Source organism: Bos javanicus, chromosome 1 (genome assembly GCF_032452875.1).
Source record: "Bos javanicus breed banteng chromosome 1, ARS-OSU_banteng_1.0, whole genome shotgun sequence".
NCBI classification, from domain to species: domain Eukaryota; kingdom Metazoa; phylum Chordata; class Mammalia; order Artiodactyla; family Bovidae; genus Bos; species Bos javanicus.
This window is the reverse complement of record NC_083868.1, coordinates 126,423,788-126,446,694: the sequence shown is the minus strand read 5'-3', so window position 1 is coordinate 126,446,694 and position 22,907 is coordinate 126,423,788. Positions and strand designations below refer to the sequence as shown.

General features: G+C 35.0%; 1 protein-coding gene across 2 annotated transcripts in view; it reads right to left on the bottom strand.

Moving 5' to 3' along the window:
* Positions 1 to 130: 130 nt before the first annotated feature.
* The window catches only part of ATR (ATR serine/threonine kinase), a 120,393-nt gene continuing 97,616 nt past the window's right edge, over positions 131 to 22,907 (bottom strand). For both annotated transcript variants that reach the window (XM_061419594.1, XM_061419602.1), the window contains 11 exons: positions 17,504 to 17,601; positions 16,795 to 17,027; positions 15,414 to 15,548; positions 13,724 to 13,924; positions 10,318 to 10,461; positions 7,717 to 7,867; positions 6,971 to 7,127; positions 6,708 to 6,861; positions 5,260 to 5,411; positions 1,741 to 1,846; positions 131 to 503 (listed from right to left, as the gene is read on the bottom strand). In XM_061419594.1, the coding sequence (XP_061275578.1) occupies positions 330 to 503; positions 1,741 to 1,846; positions 5,260 to 5,411; positions 6,708 to 6,861; positions 6,971 to 7,127; positions 7,717 to 7,867; positions 10,318 to 10,461; positions 13,724 to 13,924; positions 15,414 to 15,548; positions 16,795 to 17,027; positions 17,504 to 17,601 (1,705 nt within the window). In that variant the 3' untranslated portion in view covers positions 131 to 329. The remainder of the gene's footprint in view (positions 504 to 1,740; positions 1,847 to 5,259; positions 5,412 to 6,707; positions 6,862 to 6,970; positions 7,128 to 7,716; positions 7,868 to 10,317; positions 10,462 to 13,723; positions 13,925 to 15,413; positions 15,549 to 16,794; positions 17,028 to 17,503; positions 17,602 to 22,907) is intronic.

Below are 22,907 nucleotides of genomic sequence, written 5' to 3'. Positions count from 1 at the left end.
TTTGTTCAAATGAATCCTTATGCTAGCAATTATAATCAGTGAAAATTGTGAAATGAAATTATGCTGGCTTGTTTTTTGCAAATATCTTTTTAGAGCATAAAAACATAAAATATTCCATTTCTCTATAATACACAGTATATATTAAGAAAAGTTTATTTCATAACAACATATATTATTTTAAATATTATTAACAATCAGGGAGAAATACCAGTTACTCTGAGAATATAAACATATGTTTTACTTTGGAATTGAATAGATAACAACCACAGATTAATGCACCAAATGCATTAAATTTAGATTATTAACACATTCTTTAAAGTAATTCCATTTTACATATATGGGGTCCAACCAAGGTACATCTGGCATAGCAAGTTTTCATCAGTAGCTTCTTGTATAAGGTAATGCACGTGTCCTTCGATAGATAATGGCAGCCCTGTCACTCTATTTCGGGTCTTGATTACACCTCGTAGTCGCTGCTCGATGTCAAGAACATGAGTCTTGGCCTAAAAAGAAATGGAAGATCATAAGAACTAAGGTCCCAGTGACATGTGGATGTATGTTTATAAACTGGAATTACTGACTTTCTGTTATTTAACAAATATTAATGCCATTTTACTGACCCTTACCCCTTTTGTTAAGAGCAAATACAGACAAAAGAGAGAAGAAACAAATATGATAACTTGAGATACTGATCTTAAAACTTGCAATGTTGACCTAACATCAACTGCGTGGAAGTTTTTCAGGACTAAGTGAAATATCAAGAATCTCTTCCACATTAGAAGTCTAGAAAAATAATTAATAAAAAAAAAAATCTACCCTAAAAAGTGTTTAGGACATAAACATTTGAATATTAATATTCTAGGAATAGCAATAAAACTCTGATGCCTAATATCTTCCATTAGTTTATGCAAATGGGAATTCTACATGAGCACCTGGAATCCTACATATTTCTCTCAATCAAGATAGCATATCAGAATGCAAAAGTGAGAATGATGTTATTAGAATAACAATCCTCAACCTATTCTAACTTACTTAAAACAACTATCTGGAAAATTTGAGTCTTCAACCAATATAGTCAGCTCACTGCAGCCAATCATTCAACCAACAGTGGACTGAAAAAATTCAGGGAAAAACAATTCTAGAAAGTTCCAAAACAGAAAATTTGAATTTGGCACGTACCAGCAACTATTTACATAGCATTTACACTATATTTACAACTATTTACATGGTATTTACTTTGTATTAGGTACTATAAGTAATCTAGAGATGATTTAAAGTATATGGGATGATATACACAGGTTATCTATACAATGCCATGTCATTTTACATAAGGGATTTGAGCAATCTGGGATTTTGGTATCCATTCCAAGGGGGTCCTGGAACCTATCTCCAATGGAAACCCAGGGAAAAGGGACTACTGTGTTAGTAGAGTGACTTCTACATATTGAAGCTGAGACCTGCTGCTCTATAAATTCAGGCAATTTGTGTTCACGTTTTTCCCACTCTTTATCATAATTGTGAATTGTTATGATTAAACAGGCATATCTTGAACTGTTTTTATTACATGAAGGATAATAGTGTTAAGATTAGTAATGATGAGAAAACTTACAGCATTGTCCTACTACATGGAGAACTAGATTTCAGAGTATTAAGTGGTCAGTCACTGACAGTTTTTAGAATCAGTTTCCATTTGCAGAGAAATACAATATCAGTTCATATCAAGCTGCACCTTCTACTGACCTTTTCATTGACAACTTCCCCTGTTTCATTCAGTGCTGCTTTGGAATGCCCTTTCACTGGTTTACTCCATTCCACAAGAGGATCATGTAGAAAAGTCTTTAAGACACTAAAATGGAAACAAATATTATAATACAGTGTTATTTTTATAAAAAGAATTCTCATTAAAGTCAACACTTAGGTGAAGGTAACTGAAGGATGAGAAGCTAATCATAATACTTTACTAAACACATTACTACTGCTTCAGAAAATGCTATACTTTCTCTTTCAGAGAATTTGCCTTTGCCTACACGTAACCAATGTATTCTACCATAATGCCTGGTAGACAGCTCTTAAATTAAAAAAAGTGGGTAAGTAAGCTTTACATGTTCTTCTAAAAAACTACTTTCCACAACTAACATCATATTTAATGGTGAAAGACTGGCTTCTTTACCCCAAAGGTTAGGAACAAGACAAGGATGTAGATGTCTCCCCACGGCTATTTGATGTTGATCTAGCTAGGGCGATTAGGTAAGAAAAAGAAAAGGCACTGAGATTGGATTGGAAAGAAGAAGTAAAATTCTATTTACAGATGACCTGCTGTTGTAGAGAGAAAAATCTTAAGGCATCTATAAAAATAACTATTACAACAAATAAATGGGTTCTGTAAGATTACAGGATACATGATCAATATATAAATTTAGTTATGTTTCTATACACTAGCAATGAACAAACATGAAATTAAGAAAAAAATTCCTTTCAGAATAGCATTAAAAGGAATAAAATACTTAGGAACACATTTTTAAAAAGTTAACTACAAGATTTGCAAACTAAGAATTATAAAACATTGTTGAAAGAAATTTAAGAAGACTTAAATAAATAGCCCCCTGGAGAAGGAAATGGCAACCCACTCCAGTATTCTTGCCTGGAGAATCCCATGGATGGAGGAGCCTGGTGGGCTACAGTCCATGGGGTCGCAAAGAGTTGGACATGACTGAGCAACTTAACTAACTAAATAAATAAATAGAAAGACTTATCAACTTCATGGATCAGAAGACTTACTACTGTTAAGATGGCACTGCTCCCTAAATTGATTTACAATGTCATTCCTATCAAAATTTAGGCTGGCCATTGCTGAAAATGACAATATGATCTTACAATGCATATGGAAATGCAATATACTTGTAACAGTTAAATAATCTCGGGAAAAAAAAAAAGTTGGAGGATTCACATTTCCTGATTTCAAAATTTACTACAAATCTACAGTAATCAGGACAGTGTTGCTGTTGGCATAAGGTTAGATATATAGATCATTGGAATAAAACTGAGAATCTAGAAATAAGCCTTTACATGTATGGTCAATTGATTTTCAACAGAAGTATCAAGACAATTAAATAAGAGAAAAATAATCTTTTCAAAAATGGTGCTGAAACAACTGGATACACATATTTAAAATAATAAAGAGCCCAACTTCACTCTAGATGCACAAAATAACTAAAAATGATCAAAGATTTAAATAAGAGCTAAAACTGTAAAACAGTAAGACATATATGTGACTCTTCATGACTTTGAATTATACAGTAGTTTCTTAGATATGACACCAAAATGTACAAATAACAACAAATGTAGATAAATTAGCCATCAAAGGTAAAACTGTTTTGCTTCAAAGGGCATCATCAAAAATTAATCAGCAATTCATATATCAGAGAAAATACTTACAAATCATATATTCATGAAGGTCTGTATCCAGAGTATTTAAAGAACTCTCACAACTCAAAGAAAGACTAATAATCCAATTTTAAAAATGGGCAAAGGATTTAAATAGACATTTGTCCAAAGAATATATACAGGTGACCAATAAATACATGAAAAGATGCTCAACATAACTGATCATTAGGGAAATGCAATCTGAAACAATGACATACAATTTCACACCCACCAACATTGTTACTGTTTAGTCACTAAATTGTGTCTGACTCTTTTGTAGTCCCATGAACTATAACCGGCCAGGCTCCTCTGTCCGTGGGATTTTCCAAGCAAGAATACTGGAGTAGGTTGCCATTTCCTTCTCCGGGGATCTTCCCGACCCAGGGATCAAACCTGTGTCTCCTGCATTGGCAGGCAGATTCTTTACCATTGAGCCATGTGGGAAGCCCCAAATAAAATAGACAATAACAAGTTCTGGTAAGGATGTGGAGAAATTAGAACCCTCAGACACTGCTAGTGGGACTATAATGTATTACATCTGCTTTTCAAAACAGTTTGAAAACTCCTCAAAATGTTAAGCTTAGAGTTAACTTATGATCCAGGATTCTACTCCTAGGTATAACCAAAAGAAAACATGTATCAACATGAAACTTGTACTCAGTGTTCACAGCCACACTATACACAATAGCCAAACCAAATCCAAATGTCCATTAACTGATGAACTGATAAACAAAAGGTGGTATATCCATATAATAGAATATTATTTGGCAATAAAAAAGAATGAAGTACTGATACATGTTACAGCACAGATAAAACCTTAACATTATGCTAGTGAAAGATGACACACACGAAAGGTCACATTTTGTGCAATTCCATTTATATATGAAATATTCAGAATACACAAATCTATAGAGACAGAAGCAGTGACAGATTTTTTGGGTTCCCAAATCACTTCAGACAGTGACTGCAGCCATGAAATTAAAAGACGCTCCTTGGAAGGAAAGCTATGACACACCTAGACAGTGTATTAAAAAAGCAGAGACATCACTCTGCCCACAAAGGTCCTTATAGTCAAAGCTTTGTTTTTTTGAATAGTTATGTATAAATGTGAAAGTTGGACCATAAAAAAAGCTGAGCGCTGAAGAACTGATGCTTTCGATCTGTGGTGCTGGAGAAGCCTCTCGAGAGTCTCTTGGGTTGCAAGGAGATCAAACCAGTCCATCCTAAAGGAAATCAGTCCTGAATATCCATTGGAAGGACTGATGCTGAAGCTGAAGCTCCAATACTTTGGCCTGCTGCGAGGAGCCGACTCATTGGAAAAGACCCTGATGCTGGGAAAGACTGAGGGCAGAAGAGAAGGGGGTGGCAGAGGATGAGATGCGTAGAGAGCCTCACGGATTCAATGGACGGGAATTTGAGCAAACTCTAGGAGTTAGTGGAGGACAGGGGAGCCTGGCGTGCCATGGGGTTGCAAAGAGTAGCACACGACTTAGCAACTGAACAACAACAACAAATAGAGACAGAAAGGGATCAGTGGTTACCAGGAGATGGTGGGGGAGTAGAATTGGGGAGTGACTGCTAATTTCTTTTGGAAGTGATGAAAATATTTTATAATTAGATAGTGGTGATGGTCACACAGTCTTGTGAATATACTAAAACCACTGTAGTATATGTATTAAGACTGAATTTTTTGTTATGTAAAATATATCTTAATGAAAGGTATTATTAAAAAAAAACTTCAGTACAAAGTAGCTTCTGTATAAAGAAAACATACTTAAGAACCAATAGTCACATCCAAAGTTACTATTAAATTGTTTACAGAATATAAAGGATTACCTCATTAAAGGCTCTCTCTGATCTCGCATTAGTCTCATTGTAACTTCACAAGCTCTTCGAAAAAGACCTTCCGTTCCCATCGGACCCATTCCGTTAACCATATTATGAGTCAGGCGAAATGGAACAATTTCTGGGACCTCAAAGGTTTCTCCCTTAAAACAAGGCATTTCATTAAAAAGTAAAAATGCTGTAATTTTAAACTATGCAAAAAATTTGAAGCTTCATATTTGACTCTTTTAGCAAAGAGCAAACATTCTCTCAAAATATTTATATTTGCAGCTTACATTAGTGGCCTATATCATGAGTCATATGACTCCACCTCTGCTTTTGAGGAATTGAAACACAACTCCTTGGATAAGATCTTAGAGAATGGGTAGATTCATCTTTCACTGAATTACTGAAGTGAATAGCATTATAGAGAAGTATTTATGATTTATTATTTAGCCTTATATTAACGGGGGTTCCCTGGTGGCTCAGACAGTAAAGAATGCAATGCAGGAGACCCGGGTTCAATCCCTGGGTTGGGAAGATCCCCTGGAGAAGGGAATGGCAACCCACTCCAGTATTCTTGCCTAGAGAATTCCATGGGCAGAGGAGCCTGGTCGGCTATAGTCTATGGAGTCGCAAAGAGTCAGACATGACTGAGCAACTCACACACACACACACACATCCCTGAGACAGGAAGTGTATGTAACATGTATTATGATGAAGTCCAGTTCATTTATTTTCTGCCATTCTCTAACCTGCCTTTCCTAGAATGTTTTCATCACTCTGGTCAGTTTCCCTAAGTTTCTCTCATGTATGAATCCCCTATACGAGTGATTTATCTCTGATTTGTTTTCTGTTGGGTCTGTGGCTTTTCGTGGTTTCCAAACAGCAGATGGCAACCCATAGAGAATCAGGATGAAGAAAATTAAACTGGGTTTAATTACCAGTTCACCTTTCAGGATCATAACATTGGAAAATTGGAGGGTGGGCTTAAGGAGAGTCCAACCTTCATTTATTACCAAACCCCAGTCTGGACCTACAGAATCTGAGTTTCCTGGGATGTTTCCTAGGTATCTGCATTACAAAAAATTTCTTAGATGATTCTGATGTGCTGCCAGGTTTGGAAACAATCACATCAAATTACTGTCCCTTTAAAACTGAGTCTTAGTAAAATGAACTGTTCATTTAAGAGAACTATGAGTCAGAACTTGGATCTATACTTTTGGACTTAAAAAGTTCAGTGCTTTAGTTTAGTTTTACTGTATCACTCTTTTGAGTTCTCTCCAACCTAAGTTGCTTTACTGAGGGATATGGGATCCACTGACTAAAACCAGTTAACCAACTTGCAATGTCACTTAACTGAGACTGTAATTGCTACAAATTGTCTAGGAAGAACAGCTGTTGAGGAAAGGATATTAGGAGAAAACATACAATTACCTATGGTAAGTCATATCACATACCTTATTGAAGAGACAGTTGAAATCCACATGTACACATTCACCAGTCAAAGAATCAAAGAGAATGTTTTCACCATGACGGTCTCCAAGGCCCAGGATATAACCGACCATTGACATAACTGCGGTGGAACGACAGTATGCTGATCTGCTACTGTACCTAAAGGAAATATAATGCCTATCAAATATCCTTGTATCATATGAGGCAACATACATATATTTTTTTAAAAAGCTAACCATAACAATATATTATATTCTTGGTAACTAACCATGATGTAGGATCAGGGAATGTTCTCAGAAACCACTCATGAAAAACAGGAGGATGCCTGGGCAGGAGAAATTCTTGGAATACTTTGAGTTTTTCAGACAAAGCTGCTGATTTTGGCAGCATACACTGCCGAAGTTCCTTCCCTGTCATATAAACTCCTGCAAGGTAAAGTGATTTCCATTAATCACACAAGCCAAATGGAAAAAGGGGCAATTTTCTTTTGGTGAAAATAGGACAGGAAAATATCTACTTTTAATCAAATTGTATTCAAATTATTTTATTCCATGGGTTATAATCTAATACTGTCACTGTTTATTTTGGTGCTTAAATTATTCGATGTTTGGCCAGTGGGAGAGTCTAATCCTAGTCTAACACTTTGGTTTCATTCTAGCTTTATCTTTCCTTTTCTTTCTCTAATAATGTAAAACTAGCTCTCATTAACCATAGTGTATTTATTTACTTACTCAAGTCTAGTTTACACATAAAGTAGTTTAAGAATTGCTAACCAATGACTCCTAAAAAATTACATTTTCATATACATGTTTGTAAGCTATCTCAAATCCTTTTGGAATAAATAAAAAGAATTAAAACACAAGGAAGGAAGGAAGGAAGAAATGTCTTAAGTACTTCTGCATATAGTACCTAGAAATTTTACTATGGCTTATACCCCTAAAATGTACAATGATATATGTTAATAATTATTATACCTATATTATATGTTTATACCGTAAGAATTAATTTTAGTACCCTTTTCTTTATATAGTTTGGTCAGAATAGGTCTCAAACCAGCAGTGTTGTTGACCCATTCAATAATCCCACATTCATCATTCAATGGAATAACTGCATATGTTCGAATATGAAGTTCTCTTCTACGAGATTCTGCATCTTTTCTTAAGCACTATTAAAAAAAAACAACACACACACTTAAAAGTTAAAAATTTCTAAATGTTATGTCAAATCTATCTAAAGATTTTTCTTTTCATAGCAAAAGAATGTCAATTAAAGCTTACTATGTAGTACAGATGAATAATTCTTTAGAATGGTAGAGCAGGAAACTACTGGGACAGTATCCATAATTTATTACCAAATCATTAGAAATGCCTTTGGTAAGTACTTCTTTAAATTACTCACTATTAATATGACAACAATACAGTCTTCAAAAATATTATAATTATGACAAATAATGACAAAATAATCTTTAAAAATTGCTTCCAAGACATTCCTGAAACATTAAGTCCTTAGTCACAGAGAAGCTATTTAATTTTACCCAAAAGATGCATGATCAAAAAAATATGAGTTTTACGATATCCCCATATAGCCTCATTTGAAAAATCATCTAGCAGAGGAAAGCTTTTCACATCTCATCTGCTTAATCCTAAAATATACTAGGTAAGGATAAACAGTATGTTATTTAATTCTGGAACTGTATGAAATGAACAAACTATGCACAGATCTATAATTGTAACCTGTCAAATTCAAAAACACAAGCAACTGATCAAAAATACATTTTAAGTGTTAGGAATAAATAGGCTACACAAATGTCAGCAAAATAGTATGGCATGAGAATCACATTACAAGATCAGTAATATGGCCTCCTAGACCAACATAATGAGACTAGTTTTTCACCATCAGGCTATTTGACCATGTTAATGTGGGGGAATGGTAATGAAACAACTTAATTGGTAACAAAGCTGATTAAGATAAATTTATAAATGAAATCCAGGCCATTTGATACTCCCAACTAGAAAAACACTCAAGGAGCTTTGGAACAAACATACTGATAGTTTAATATCAGTAAATTAAGTACCAAGTTACTAAACAACATTTTAAATAAAGAATATTCCTTCCCTTCATAATACCTTTGAAATGGGTTTTTAATATGGAATTAGTTTTTAAACTACCTTTGGTTAAACTGAGCACAAATCATAATTCTTCTTAAAAAAACAAAACAAAACTCATCTGCTGCTATATGTTTTCTATGTTAAGGGTCCATAACTTTTCCTGCTAATAAAAGAGGTTACCAGTAAAAAGTAGGAAGGGGATAGAAAGGAAGAATGAATAGCATATCAAAAAAAAGTAAGGTTTTCACAGTATGGTTTAATTTTTTACCAATATAAAAATAGATGCACTTATAAAAACCTGGCTAGAGAATAATTCAAAACACCAAAAGACCATACATTTATAATAACCTTTTAATGAGATTTTTCATACCATCTCTGAGACAGAAATCAAGCACTTACCAATAGCACTGGAAAAAAAAAAAAAACCCCACTAATGATCACCTTTAAAAAGAGTGCTGGTAAAAATAGAACTAACATTTTTTCCTAGCACTGAAACATAAAACACAAATAAATCTGATAGAAAAAATACATTATAGATAATTTAAACATTACATAGAAAATATTTTCCTTTGTTAATATGTCTTTTACTTCTTTTTCTCAATATAACAAAAGTATCTTACTTTTAAAAAATTAAGTGAAACCAGAAAGTTCCACTTCAGGACACATATCCAAAATACTGACAGCAGGGACTCAAATAGATATCTATACACCTAGGTTCATGGCTGCATTATTCACAACAGTCAAAAGGCAGAAGCAACCCATGTGTCCACTGATGGGTGAATGGATAAATAAAATGTGGATTACACATTCAATTCTATATTATCCAACCTTATAAAGGAAAGAAATTCTGACATGCTGTATATAAATGAACTTGATGACATAATGCTAAGTGAAAAAGCCAGTAATAGGGGCTTCCCTGGTGGCTCAGATGATAAAGAATCCGCCTGCAATGCAGGAGACCTGGGTTCGATCCCTGGGTTGGGATGATCTCCTAGAGGAGGGCATGGCAACCCACTCTAGTATTCTTGCCTGGAGAATCCCCATGGACAGAGGTGCCCGGTGGGCTACAGTCCACAGGGTCACAAAGAGTTGGACACAACTGATTGAGCAAAAAGGACAAATACTATTTGACTCCACTTAAATGAGATATCTAGAGTACTTAAATTCATAGAGACATAAAGTAGAATGGTGGTTACCAGAGCCTGGGCGAGGACGGGAATAGGGAGTTTACTATTCAATAGATACAGAGTTTCAGTTTGAGAAGATGAAAAAAGTTCTGGAGAAGGATGACTATACAACAATGTGAATGTACTTAATACCACTAAATTGAACTGAACACTTGAAAATGGTTAAGATGGTAAATTTTATGTAAGTATATTTTATCCTGATAAATTAAGTGAACATGAAAAAGGCAGTATAGCTCACTTCTTCAAGAGGGATCTACTTGCCCATATCTCATTAATAGTAATTATAGCAATTCTAAAATAAAAGCAAACTGTATCCAAACCTTATTAATCAAGGAATTGAATTCCATTAGTCTACAATCCTTTCTCAAGTCATCTTTTGGCTTACACATCATTATGTAGAACTTTCCATCAGATCCTTTTAAAGAGATCTTCTTTGGTTTCTGAAGAGAAGCAAGAATTTCTACCTAAAAGATGATGAGTTATATATAAATTAAGGTCAAATTTTTTGTTTAAATTTCTATGTGTATTATATTGTTATCTCATAAATAAAGGAAAATATAATAACCTGTATTATATAGAAAGTTGACGGTTTTATTAATTTATCTTTATCTATGATCTATGAAAAGAATGGTTACCCATAAGTAGAGACACATTTTCACCCATTAGACATAGCTATTGAAGTAAAAGGATTACTTTGTCAGCAATGTAAGTTCATAGTATCCAAATTTAGGCAGCCTCTTAAAGCAGCCACAATGTTTAAATGATTTTTGAAACATTTTCCTTAGGACTTTTCTGTAGAACCTAAGACAGTTTTTAAATGCCTTTAATGGTAACAAATCAGAAAGAAATGGTAAAAAATCAGATTGATTATATTCTTTGCAACCAAAGATGGAGAAGCTCTATAAAACAGCAAGAACAAGACTGGGAGCTGACTGTGGCTCAGATCATGAACTCCTTATTGCCAAATTTAGACTCAAATTGAAGAAAGTAGGGAAAACCACTAGATCATTCAGGTATGACCTAAATCAAATTCCTAACAACTATACAGTGAGAGTGACAAATAGATTCAAGGAATTAGATCTGATAGAGTGCCTGAAGAACTATGGATGGAGGTCCGTGACATTGTACAAGAGGCAGGGATCAAGACCATGCCCAAGAAAAAGAAATGCAAAAAGGAAAATTGGTTAACTGAGGAGGCCTTACAAACAACTATGAAAAGAAGAGAGATGAAAGGCAAAGGGGCAAAGGAGAGATATACCTATTTGAATGCAGAGTTCCAAAGGATAGCAAGTAGAAATAAGAAAGCCTTCCTCAGTGATCAATGCAAAGAAACAGAGGAAAACAACAGAATGGGAAAGACTCGAGATCTCTTCAAGAAAATTAGAGATACCAAGGGAACTTTTCATGCAGAGATGGGCACAATAAAGACAGAAATGGTATGGACCTAACAGAAGCAGAAGATATTAAAAAGAGGTGGCAAGAATACACAGAAGAACTATATAAAAAAGATCTTCACAACCCAGGTGATCACGATGGTATGATCACTCACCTAAAGCCAGACATCCTGGAATGCAAAGTCAAGCAGGCCTTAGGAAGCATCACTACGAACAAAGCTAGTGCAGGTGATGGAATTCCAGTTGAGCTATTTCAAATCCTAAAAGATGATGCTGTGAAAGTGCTGCACTCAGCATGCCAGCAAATTTGGAAAACTCAGCAGTGGCCACAGGACTAGAAAAGGTCAGTTTTCATTCCAATCCCAAAGAAAGGCAATGCCAGAGAATGCTCAAACTACTGCACAATTGTACTCATCTCACTAGCAAAGTAATGCTCAAAATTCTCCAAGCCAGGCTTCAACAGTATGTGAACCATGAACTTCCAGGGGTGCAAGCTGGATTTAGAAAAGGCAGAGGAACCAGAGATCCAATTGCCAACATCTGTTCGATCATTGAAAAAGCAAGAGAGTTCCAGAAAAAACATCTACTTCTGCTTTACTGACTATGCCAAAGCCTTTGATGTATGGATCACAACAAACTGTGGAAAATTCTGAAAGAGATGGGAATACCAGACCACCTGACCTGCCTCCTGAGAAATATGTATGCAGGTCAAGAAGCAACAGTTAGAACCAGACATGGAACAACAGACTGGTTCCAAATCGGGAAAGGAGTACATCAAGACTGTATACTGTCACCCTGCTTTATTTGACTTATATGCAGAGTACATCATGAGAAAGGCTGGACTGGATGAAGCACAAACTGGAATCAAGATTGCCAGGAGAAATATCAGTAACTTCAGATATGGAGATGACACCACCCTTATGGCAGAAAGCAAAGAACTAAGGAGCCTCTTGATGAAAGTGAAAGAGGAGAGTGAAAAAGTTGGCTTAAAGCTCAACATTCAGAAAACGAAGATCATGGCATCCAGTCCCAGATCACTTCATAGCAAATAGATGGGGAAATAGTGACAGACTTTATATTTTAGGGCTCCAAAATCACTGCAGATGGTGACTGCAGCCATGAAATTAAGAGGCTTGCTACTTGGAAGAAAAGCTATGAGCAACCTAGACAGCATATTAAAAAGCAGAGACATTACCAACAAAGGTCCTTCTAGTCAAAGCTATGGTTTTTCTAGTAGTCATGTATGACGTGAGAGTTGGACTATAAAGAAAGCTGAGTGCCGAAGAATTGATGCTTTTGAACTGTGGTGTTGGAGAAGACTCTTAAGAGTCCCTTGGACTATCAGTAGATCCAACCAGTCCATCCTAAAGGAAATCAGTCCTGACTATTCATTGGAAGGACTGATGCTGAAGCTGAAACTCCAAGATTTTGGCCACCTGATGCAAAGAACTGACTCATCTGAAAAGACCCTGATGCTGGGAAAGATTGAAGACTGGAGGAGAAGGGGACGACAGAGGATGAGATGGTTGGATCGCATCATCGACTCAAGGGACATGAATTTGAGTAAACTCTGGGAGTTGGCAATGGACAGGGAGGCCTGGCATGCTGCAGCCCATGGGGTCACAAAAAGTCTGACACGTGAGTGACTGAACTGATACTGATACTGAATGGTAAGAAATGTTTATCAATAGAAAGTAATTTGATTTCTGACAAAAAAACTCCTTCAAAATCAGGTCCAATTAAAGATGTAATTTAATAAGCTGAATAATATTCTTAAGAACAAAGCATGATTATAAGTAACAAGAATGATTTCATTATGTGGCTTAGTAGCTGGCTCTGAAGCTAACAGTTAAAACATTTTGAGCCACAGAAGTACTAGAATAAATCTAGAGTTTTCAAAAGTATTTATTTAGAAGTGCTCTGGTACTATTTCTCTAAGATAGCAACAACAACAATGAAACAAACTCTTCCTAGCCGAATTTCACTTCTTCCCAAAACACAAATTACAAACAAAATTGTATTTTGTTCTCCTTCTCTCTCCATTTTTATGACAAAGAAGAATCTGGAAAAAGAAAATTATGGAAAAAATAAGGATTTTAGTCATACTAAGAGAAAATGAACATTTGAAAAATCAAAATACCAGATTGAATATGGGATTTTTATCACTTAATTTTGTCCCATTAGTATAATAAGAGTATTAATTTTCTGTATTTCTAATCATTTTTTTCTTCACAAACACAAAAAATTCACTTAGTCTCTGAGAAAAACACTTTTAAACTTAATTTGTATTTTTTAATAATCTTAAAAACAGCAACATAAAAATGCAGTTTACCGTATCATCAAAGCCTGCAATATAGGCCCAATGCCCAGGAAATGGCTCATGGTTAGCGTGGGCACCTGGGATTGATGGAAGAGTAGGTATCATTACTGACTGTAAAGGAATGAGGATTTCACTAAACGTTGCTTCTTCTACCAGCTTTTTAAGCATTTTAAAATGAGTGCTCATGCTCAGTGTGGAACTACTTCCATCCACCTGGGGGGAAAAAAAGTAGTACATTTTAATTTCTCTGTTTACCTTCAATTACAGAATGCTTAATTTTACCCAAAGAAAAATTCTACTTCTATAATATCTTAATTTCAATGGCTCAGCAGCCTGTAGTTTTCTAATTTTTTTAAAAAATACATCATCTCATTTAAACCTCTTTGTACTCTTTTACCTCATCAATAATAATAGTACCTACATTATAGGATATTAAATGACAAGATAATAGTGGCCTACAATTTGTTAGCACACATTATAAATTCCAAAGGGGTCCTTACATCAAACTTTTTTTTGTACCAAATTTTATGTGATACCTGAATTTCTCACTTAGTGCAAAGATTAACATGTTTTACTGCAGAAATAGTTATGTATCTGATTATGGGATATGCTGTCAGATTACTCCTAGTGATGATACTTAATAAAAAGTATATGTATTGTATTACTTTTAAAAATCTGAAAAATCCTGAATTTCTAATGTAGCTGGCCATAAAGATTTTACATAAAGAACTAGAAGTTTGTACATGTAAAGCACTTAAAAAAGTGCCAGTAGTTTATAAATGCTGGCCATTATCATAACATTATCTTTCACAATGTCAAGTGCATCAGGGGTCACATAGGACTAATGCAGATAGCCAAAACAGATTATTCTTTGAAGATGTTTATTGAAGGGAAGGTGAGACATAGGGTATTCTATATTTTCTCACCTGTAAATAGATGATAGAGTGAATATTTGTAAAGTGAAGTTTAGCTATTTATCTTATAGTCTGTCCCTCCTTATAAACACCTTTATCCTCACTTTTACCTTTCCTACACATTCTTTAGGTATTTTCCCCTCCAATTCCTTAGGAAGAACAGCAGTTCATTCCTGTAAGTATATCCATATTCCAGTCATACACCTACTAAAAATGTAGCTATTACACTAGATGACAGCCATCTGTGTGGTTTCCTATGTGACTATGAGTACCTCAGGGCAGAAGAACATGTCTTATTCATCTTTGTTTCCCTTAGCACAGTGCCTATCCCCTAGAAGATTATGAAATGTGTACCAAGAGAATGAAACTCAAAACTTTCCTTTTGCATGTGTAGGTTAATGTATATGAATTTTGAAAGTTCGAATATATGACAGAAAACAATCATAGAGAGAACTCTGAATATTTTATATGCATATATTTCATATCTGCCACTTAAAAATTTTCTAATAAATACAGACAATTCACTCTCAGAAGAATTTATATTAAGAACTTTTAGAAATTTAGAGAATATTTGAGAGAGGGTATAAGAAATTAAAAAAACAGCTTCATTAAGGTAAACTGCACGTATTTAAAGTACATGATTTGATAACTTTTGATATATGTGTATACTAAGATGTGAGAATTTAAATTTAACTAATCAAAGTAAAATAAAACCCACTAAAATCATATGGAAGTTTTGTATAAAATTACCCAACTTGATTTATAAGTAGTAAGATTTATGATAGTACCGATTTGTTGCACAATTCTAGAAGTTTATCTGTTAGGCGAGTTGCGTCTCCAACAAACTTTTCTAAGGATTTTTTCATTTGAATAGCTTTATTTAGGATTTCCTTGCATCTGTTTACACGCATGGGGTAAGAAGACTGTCATAAAAAAAAAGTTCAATTGTTAAAATATTTTTAAGAGATAACAAAATCTTTTTTTTTAAGATAACAAAACTTTGGTTGACAAAAATCAGCTTAAACAATATGCATGATGAAACTTTACAGTGATACAAATTTCCTGGAAATCTATTTGGCAATACTATCAACAGCCAAAGAAATGCTGCTATCCTGTGACCTGATGAATCCTCTTCTTAGGATCTACCCTGAAGAAATAATCAGAAATGAGAATACAGATGTGTCCAGATGTTTTATAACAGCAAAGAAAGTGAACAACCTTAATAATCCATAAGAGTTGAACATAGATGGGTAATCATTATAGAACTTTACAAACTTTAAAAAATTGTGTCTTCAAAGGAATATTTAATAACACGGGAACATGATTATGGTAACAATCAAGTGAAAAATATGAAATTATATATGTAATCCAAATTTAGTGCTAAAATATGCAGAGATAATACAAATACAAAAATACATCAAAATATTAATGATATAAACTGAATTTTAATTATCTTTTTTTATTCTGTATATATTCTAAATCTCCTAATATACTTACTCATTAAATATATTTACCAACTTGTACATTATTAAGATAATGCACTAAAAACTTTCTAGTATTAATAGCACAGGCACTTTTAATTAAAAAAAAACTTGAACAAAAAACTGGTTACCATTTTACACCAAGCACTAACAGTTTACTATACTATGCTGCTAAGTCACTTCAGTCGTGTCCTACCCTGTACAACCCATAGACGGCAGCCCACCAGGCCCCGCCGTCGCTGGGATTCTCAAGACAAGAGCACTGGAGTGGGTTGCCATTTCCTTCTCCAATGCAGGAAAGTGAAAAGTGAAAGTGAAGTCGCTCAGTCGAGTCCGACTCCTAGTGACTCCACAGACTGCAGCCTACCAGGCTCCTCCATCCATGGGATTTTCCAGGCAAGAGTACTGGAGTGGGGTGCCATTGCCTTCTCCGTTACTATACTATACTTTCATAAAGAAAATGCATGATAAATCCTTTGATCTTAAACACACTATTTACTTAATTTGATACATATTTCTGAATTTTATAATGAGAAATAGTGCTACAATTTCTTTTAAAAAATACTTAAAATGTATTTTCTTGCTACAAATCTAATATAAGAGAGATACCCTGGGACATGTATCAGCATTAAATAATCAATGCCACATAAAATGGAAAAAGACAATGGCTTTGTGTTTAATATATCACCTTTGACACAGCTGTCATCATCCACATTGCTTGCTGAGGATAGGCCAGAAGTACTTTGGCTATAATTTCCATCAAGACAACAAAAACTTCATCATGAGAATGACAAATTCGGGAGATCAGCTGTGAAAAGGCAGTCAAAAACTGATACGGAGCTAACTGATTTGTGTGCTCTGTGATAACTTTGTTTATTTTAACTAAATCATTTCTCATTTGTACACGATCAGAGCGGCCAGCTGGAAAAAAAAAAAAATCAAAGTTAAAAATACTATTAAAAAGAAAACAACACCCCAAAACAGTGTATCAGTTTCACAGAAAACAATCTTGCTTTAAAAACAGGTTTATGATATATGTTATTCCCAAGTCCAAAGCTACATCACTTGCCAGTTTATGAAAAGATAATTTTTCTATCCCTGTAGGAAAAAATATTTAAGTCCACTGAAAAACTCAAGGCCCATTAATTTTCACTAGAAGCAAAGAAAACAAGCCACAATCCATAGTAATTTTTAAGGTAAACTATTTGGCTTAAACTAGTATTTTTCAATATGTATTAGGCTGACCAAGGAACGAGCAAATCTTCACTTGCAGGCTTTGCAACTGCAACAACTTTAAAAAGTCTGTTTAGTCTTTCTCCTCTTTTTTGACACTTGATTTCTTGCTCACGTGTTAATTCTTCTCATTCCCTTAAAATTTTTTATCAAAAAAATCATACCTTTTTCCCATTCGTATGCCTTAGCACCAAAATCAAGCCATAATGATAACATTCGTGGCATTGATTGATATATGAACTGATTTCCATACTGTAAAGATCTGTAATTATATAGAAAAGATATTAACATAGTATTAATTTTTACATCATATGGATTAAAATTTAAAGACTCTACCACTTAAGGAATATATAACCTTCTGACTATAATTCTGTACTATAATTATAGTATCAGTATTTTTCCTCTCTTCCCATTTGACTCATCTCTTCCAATTTTTCCTTTATAACTTCCTCACTAAGTTCTTCATTACACAGACCAAAAAAACTCATGTTTTGACTGAGTCAAAGTCCTGTCAATACTTCTTCCAAATTGTCCTTAGGATTTGTGCCTTTATTTGTATTCCATGGCCATAAGTGTAGGTTAGGCCTAATCGCTCCATTTCTGGGGTGATCATTTGACATTTCTTTCCTTCAGTAAATTCCAGACTAAGATTCCTGAAATTCTAGCTTTATTATACTTCCTCCTATTCAAAAACAGGAATCAATTATCTGTATATAAGACTATATGAATGACTCTGCTGAGGATTCAAATATATACAACCTTTTCTCTTTAAAACTTTGCAGTCTTAGTCTTTCACTGTTCACGAGCATACATCTTCTATCAAGTCTGATTTCCTCACCATCCTCTCAGCAAACCACGCAACCCTGTCTCTTTGTGAAAAGTTAATACAGGCATCAGTTCAGTTCAGTCACTCAGTTGTGTCCAACGCTTTGTGACCCCATGAACTGCAGCATGCCAGGCTTCCGTGTCCATCACCAACTCCTGGAGCTTGATCAAACTTATGTCCATTGAGTCGGTGATGCCATCCAACCATCTCATCCTCTGTCATCCCTGTCTCTTCTTGCCTTCAGTTTTTCCCATCATCAGGGTCTTTTCCAATGAGTCAGGTCTTCACTGACCAAAGTATTGGAGCTTCAGCTTCGTCCTTCCAATGAATATGACTGTCTTCCTTCAGGATTGACTGGCTGGATCTCCTTGAAGTCCAAGGGACTCTCAAGAGTCTTCTCCAACACCACAGTTCATTAGTGCTCAGCTTTCCATATGGTCTAACTCTTACACACATACATGACCACTGGAAAAACTATAGCCTTGACTAGATGGACCTCTGTTGGCAAAGTAAGGTCTCTGCTTTTTAATATGCTGTCTAGATTGGTCATAGCTTTTCTTCTGAGGAGCAAGCGACTTTTAATTTCATGGCTGCAGTCACCATCTGCAGTCATTTTGGAGCCCAAGAAAATAGTCTGTTACTGTTTCCATTGTTTCCCCATCTATTTGCCATGAAGTGATGGGACCACATACCATGATCTTAGTTTTCTGAATGTTGAGTTTTAAGCCGACTTTTTCACTCTCCTCTTTCACTTTCATCAAGAGGCTCCTTAGTTCTTCTTCGCTTTCTGCCATAAGGGTGGTGTCATCTGCATATCTGAGGTTACTGATATTTCTCCTGGCAATCTTGATTCCAGCTCATGCTTCATGCAGCCTGGCATTTTGCATGATGTACTCTGCATATAAGTTAAATAAGCAGGGTGACAATATACAGCCTTGCAGTACTCCTTTCCCAATTTGGAATTAGTCTGTTGTTCTATGTTCGGTTCTAACTGTTGCTTCTTGACCTGCATACAGATTTCTCAGGAGGCAGGTAAGGTGGTCTGGTATTCCCATCTCTTTAAGAATTTTCCACAGTTTGTTGTGATCCACACAGTCAAAGGCTTTGGTGTAGTCAATAAAGCAGAAGTAGGTGCTTTTCTGGAACTCTCTTGCTTTTTCTATGATCAGATGGATGTTGGCAATTTGATCTCTGGTTCCTCTGCATATCTCAGAAATATTTCATGTTTGGTATCAGACCACTGCGACAAATGGAATATCATAGTAGAGTGAGTCACACAAATTTTTTGGTCTCTCAGTGCATATAAAAGTCATGTTTACACTATACTGTATAGTCTACTAAGTGTGCAATAGCCTGGTTGACTATGATGTTAGCTGTGGGTTTGATGTATATGGCCTTTACTATGTTGAGGTATGTTTCTACTATAACCGCTTTATTGAGACTTTTTATCATAAATGGGTATTGAATCTTCTCAAATGTTTTTTTCTACATCTACTGAGAGGATCATATGGTTTTTACCCTTCATTTTATTAATGGGATGTACCAAGTTAATTGATTTATGGATGTTGAATCATTCCTGCATCCGTGGAATAAATCCCACTTGATCACATGTTTAATCTTTTTAATGCATTGTAGCAGCTGATTTGCTAGTTATTTTATTGAGGATTTTGTTGTGTATGTTCATTAGAGATAATAGCCTGTAATTTTCTTTTTTGTGCGTTGTCTTTGTATGGTTTTGGTATCAGAGTGATGTTGGCCTCATAAAATGAGTTAGGAAGAGTTTCTTCCTCTTCAATTTTTGGGAAGAGTTTGAAAAGGATAGTGTTAAATCTTTGAATGTTTGGTAGAATGGACCTGTGAAGCTGTCTGCTCCTGTTTCATCATTCAGTCTTGGAAGGGTATATGGTTCTAAGAATTTGTCCATTTCTTCTAGGTCATCCAATTTGTTCAAATAGCTGTCTATAATATTCTCTTATAATCCTTTGTATTTCTGTGGTATCTGTTGCTGTTTCTCCTCTTTAATTTCTGATTTTGCAGAGGCTCCTCTCTTTTTTCTTGGTGAGTCTAGATAAAGGTTGGTCAATTTTGTTTACCTTTTCAGAGAATCAGCTTTTATTTTCACTGATCTTTTCTGCTGCCTTTTTAGTCTCTATTTCATTTAATAATTTCCACTCTGATATTATTTTCTTCCTTCTATGAACTTTGGGCATTGTTTGTTCTTCTTTTTCTAGTTCCTTTAGGTTGTAAGGTTAGATTGTTTGAGATTTTTCTTGTTTCTTAAGGTAGGCCTGTACTGCTATAAATTCCACTCTTAATACTGCTTTTGTTGCATCTGCCATATTGTCATTTTCATTTATCTTCAGGTAATTTTAAATTAAATTAAAATTAAATTCTTCTTTGATTTTTTTGTTGACCCAATAGTTGTTCAGTATTCAACCCACTCCAGTGTTCTTGCCTGGAGAATCCCATGGATAGAGAAGCCTGGTAGGCTGCAGTCCATGGAGTCGCACAGAGTCGGACACGACTGAAGAGATGCAGCAGCAGCAGCAGCAGCATGCTGTTCAGTCTCCATATACTTGCCATTTTTCCACCTTTCTTCTTGTAGTTGATTTCCAGTTTCATACTATACCATTGGGATAGATGCTTGATATGATTTTAATCTTAAATTTACTGAGATTTGTTCTGTGGCTCAAGATATGGCCTGTCCTTGAGAAAGTTCCATGTGCCCTTGAGAAGAATATATATTCTGCTGCATTTGGATGTTCTGTACAGATCTATCAAATCCATCTGCTTCTGCTGTTTCCTTGTTGAATTTCTCTCTAGATGATTTATCCATTGATGCAAGTGAGATGTTAAAATCCCCTGTTATTATTGTGCTGCTGTCAATTTCCATTTGCCTGTACTATCATCTTCCATTTCTTCAATTTGAGCTTATGTTTGTCTTCAGAGCTGATCTAGAGGCAGCATATCATTGGGTCTTGTTTTTTTAATCCATCCAACCACTTCGTGGCTTTTGGTTGGTGAATTCAATCCGTTTATATTTTTGGTGATAGATGAGGACTTAGTACTGTCATTTTAGCTTTCATTTTCTGGTTGTTCTAGATCTCCATTGTTTTTTTTCCTTATGTGATGTGTGCCATTTTGGTTTAGAGGTTTTCTGTCTTTCATAGTTTCCTACTTTTTTATGTTTCATGCTTCTACTCTAGATTTACGTTTTGTGGTTCTCATGGAATCTGTATGAAACCTCTCATAGATAAAATAGTACTTTTGCTGCTGATAGGATCTTATCTTCATTTAACTACATAGGATCTGTCCTTTTCCTCTTTCCCTTTTGTATTTTTTGTTGTTTCAAATTATCCCTTTTTATGTTGTGAATTTGTCACTGAATTGAAGTAACTATAGTTGTTTTTTCAACTGTTTTCCCCCTTTAACTGCTATGCTATAACAGAGTGAGAGTTTAAAAACCTATTGTGAAATAGATGGAGAAATATACCATGTTCATGGATCGGAAGAATCAATATAGTGAAAATGAATATACTATCCAAAGCAATCTATAGATTCAGTGCAATCCCTATCAAGCTACCAATGGTATTTTTCAGAGAACTAGAACAAATAATTTCAGAATTTGTATGGAAATACAAAAAACCTCAAATAGCCAAAGCAATTTTCAGAAAGAAGAATGGACCTGGAGGAATCAACCTGCCTGACTTCAGGCTATACTACAAAGCTACAGTCATCAAGACAGTATGGTACTGGCACAAAGACAGAAACATAGATCAATGGAACAAAATAGAAAGCCCAGAGATAAATCCACGCCCCTATGAACACCTTATCTTTGACAGAGGAGGCAAGAATATACAGTGGAGAAAAAACAATCTCTTTAACAAGTGGTGCTGGGAAAACTGGTCAACCACTTGTAAAAGAATGAAACTAGAACACTTTCTAACACCATACACAAAAAGAAACTCAAAATGGATTAAAGATCTAAATGTAAGACTAGAAACTATAAAACTCCTAGACGAAAACATAGGCAAAGGACTCTCTGACATAAATCATAGCAGGATCCTCTATGACCCACCTCCCAGAGTAATGGAAATAAAAGCAAAAATAAACAAATGGGACCTAATTAAACTTAAAAGCTTTTGCACAACAAAGGAAACTATAAGCAAGGTGAAAAGACAGCCTTCAGAATGGGAGAAATAATAGCAAATGAAGCAACTGACAAAGAATTAATCTCAAAAATATACAAGCAGCTCATGCAGCTCAATTCCAGAAAAATAAGCGACCCAATCAAAAAATGGGCCAAAGAACTAAACAGACATTTCTCCAAAGAAGACATACAGATAGATGGCTAACAAACACATGAAAAGATGCTCAACATCACTCATTATCAGAGAAATGCAAATCAAAACCACAATGAGGTACCATCCCATACCTGTCAGAATGGCTGTTATCAAAAAGTCTACAAACAATAAATGCTGGAGAGGGTGTAGAGAAAACGGAACCCTTTTACACTGTTGGTGGGAATGCAAACTAGTACAGCCACTATGGAGAACAGTGTGGAGATTCCTTAAAAAACTGGAAATAGAAATGCCATATGACCCAGTAATCCAATGCTGGGCATACACAATGAGGAAACCAGAAGTGAAAGAGACATGTATACCCCAATGTTCATCGCAGCACTGTTTACAATAGCCAGGACATGGAAGCAACCTAGATGTCCATCATCAGATGAATGGATA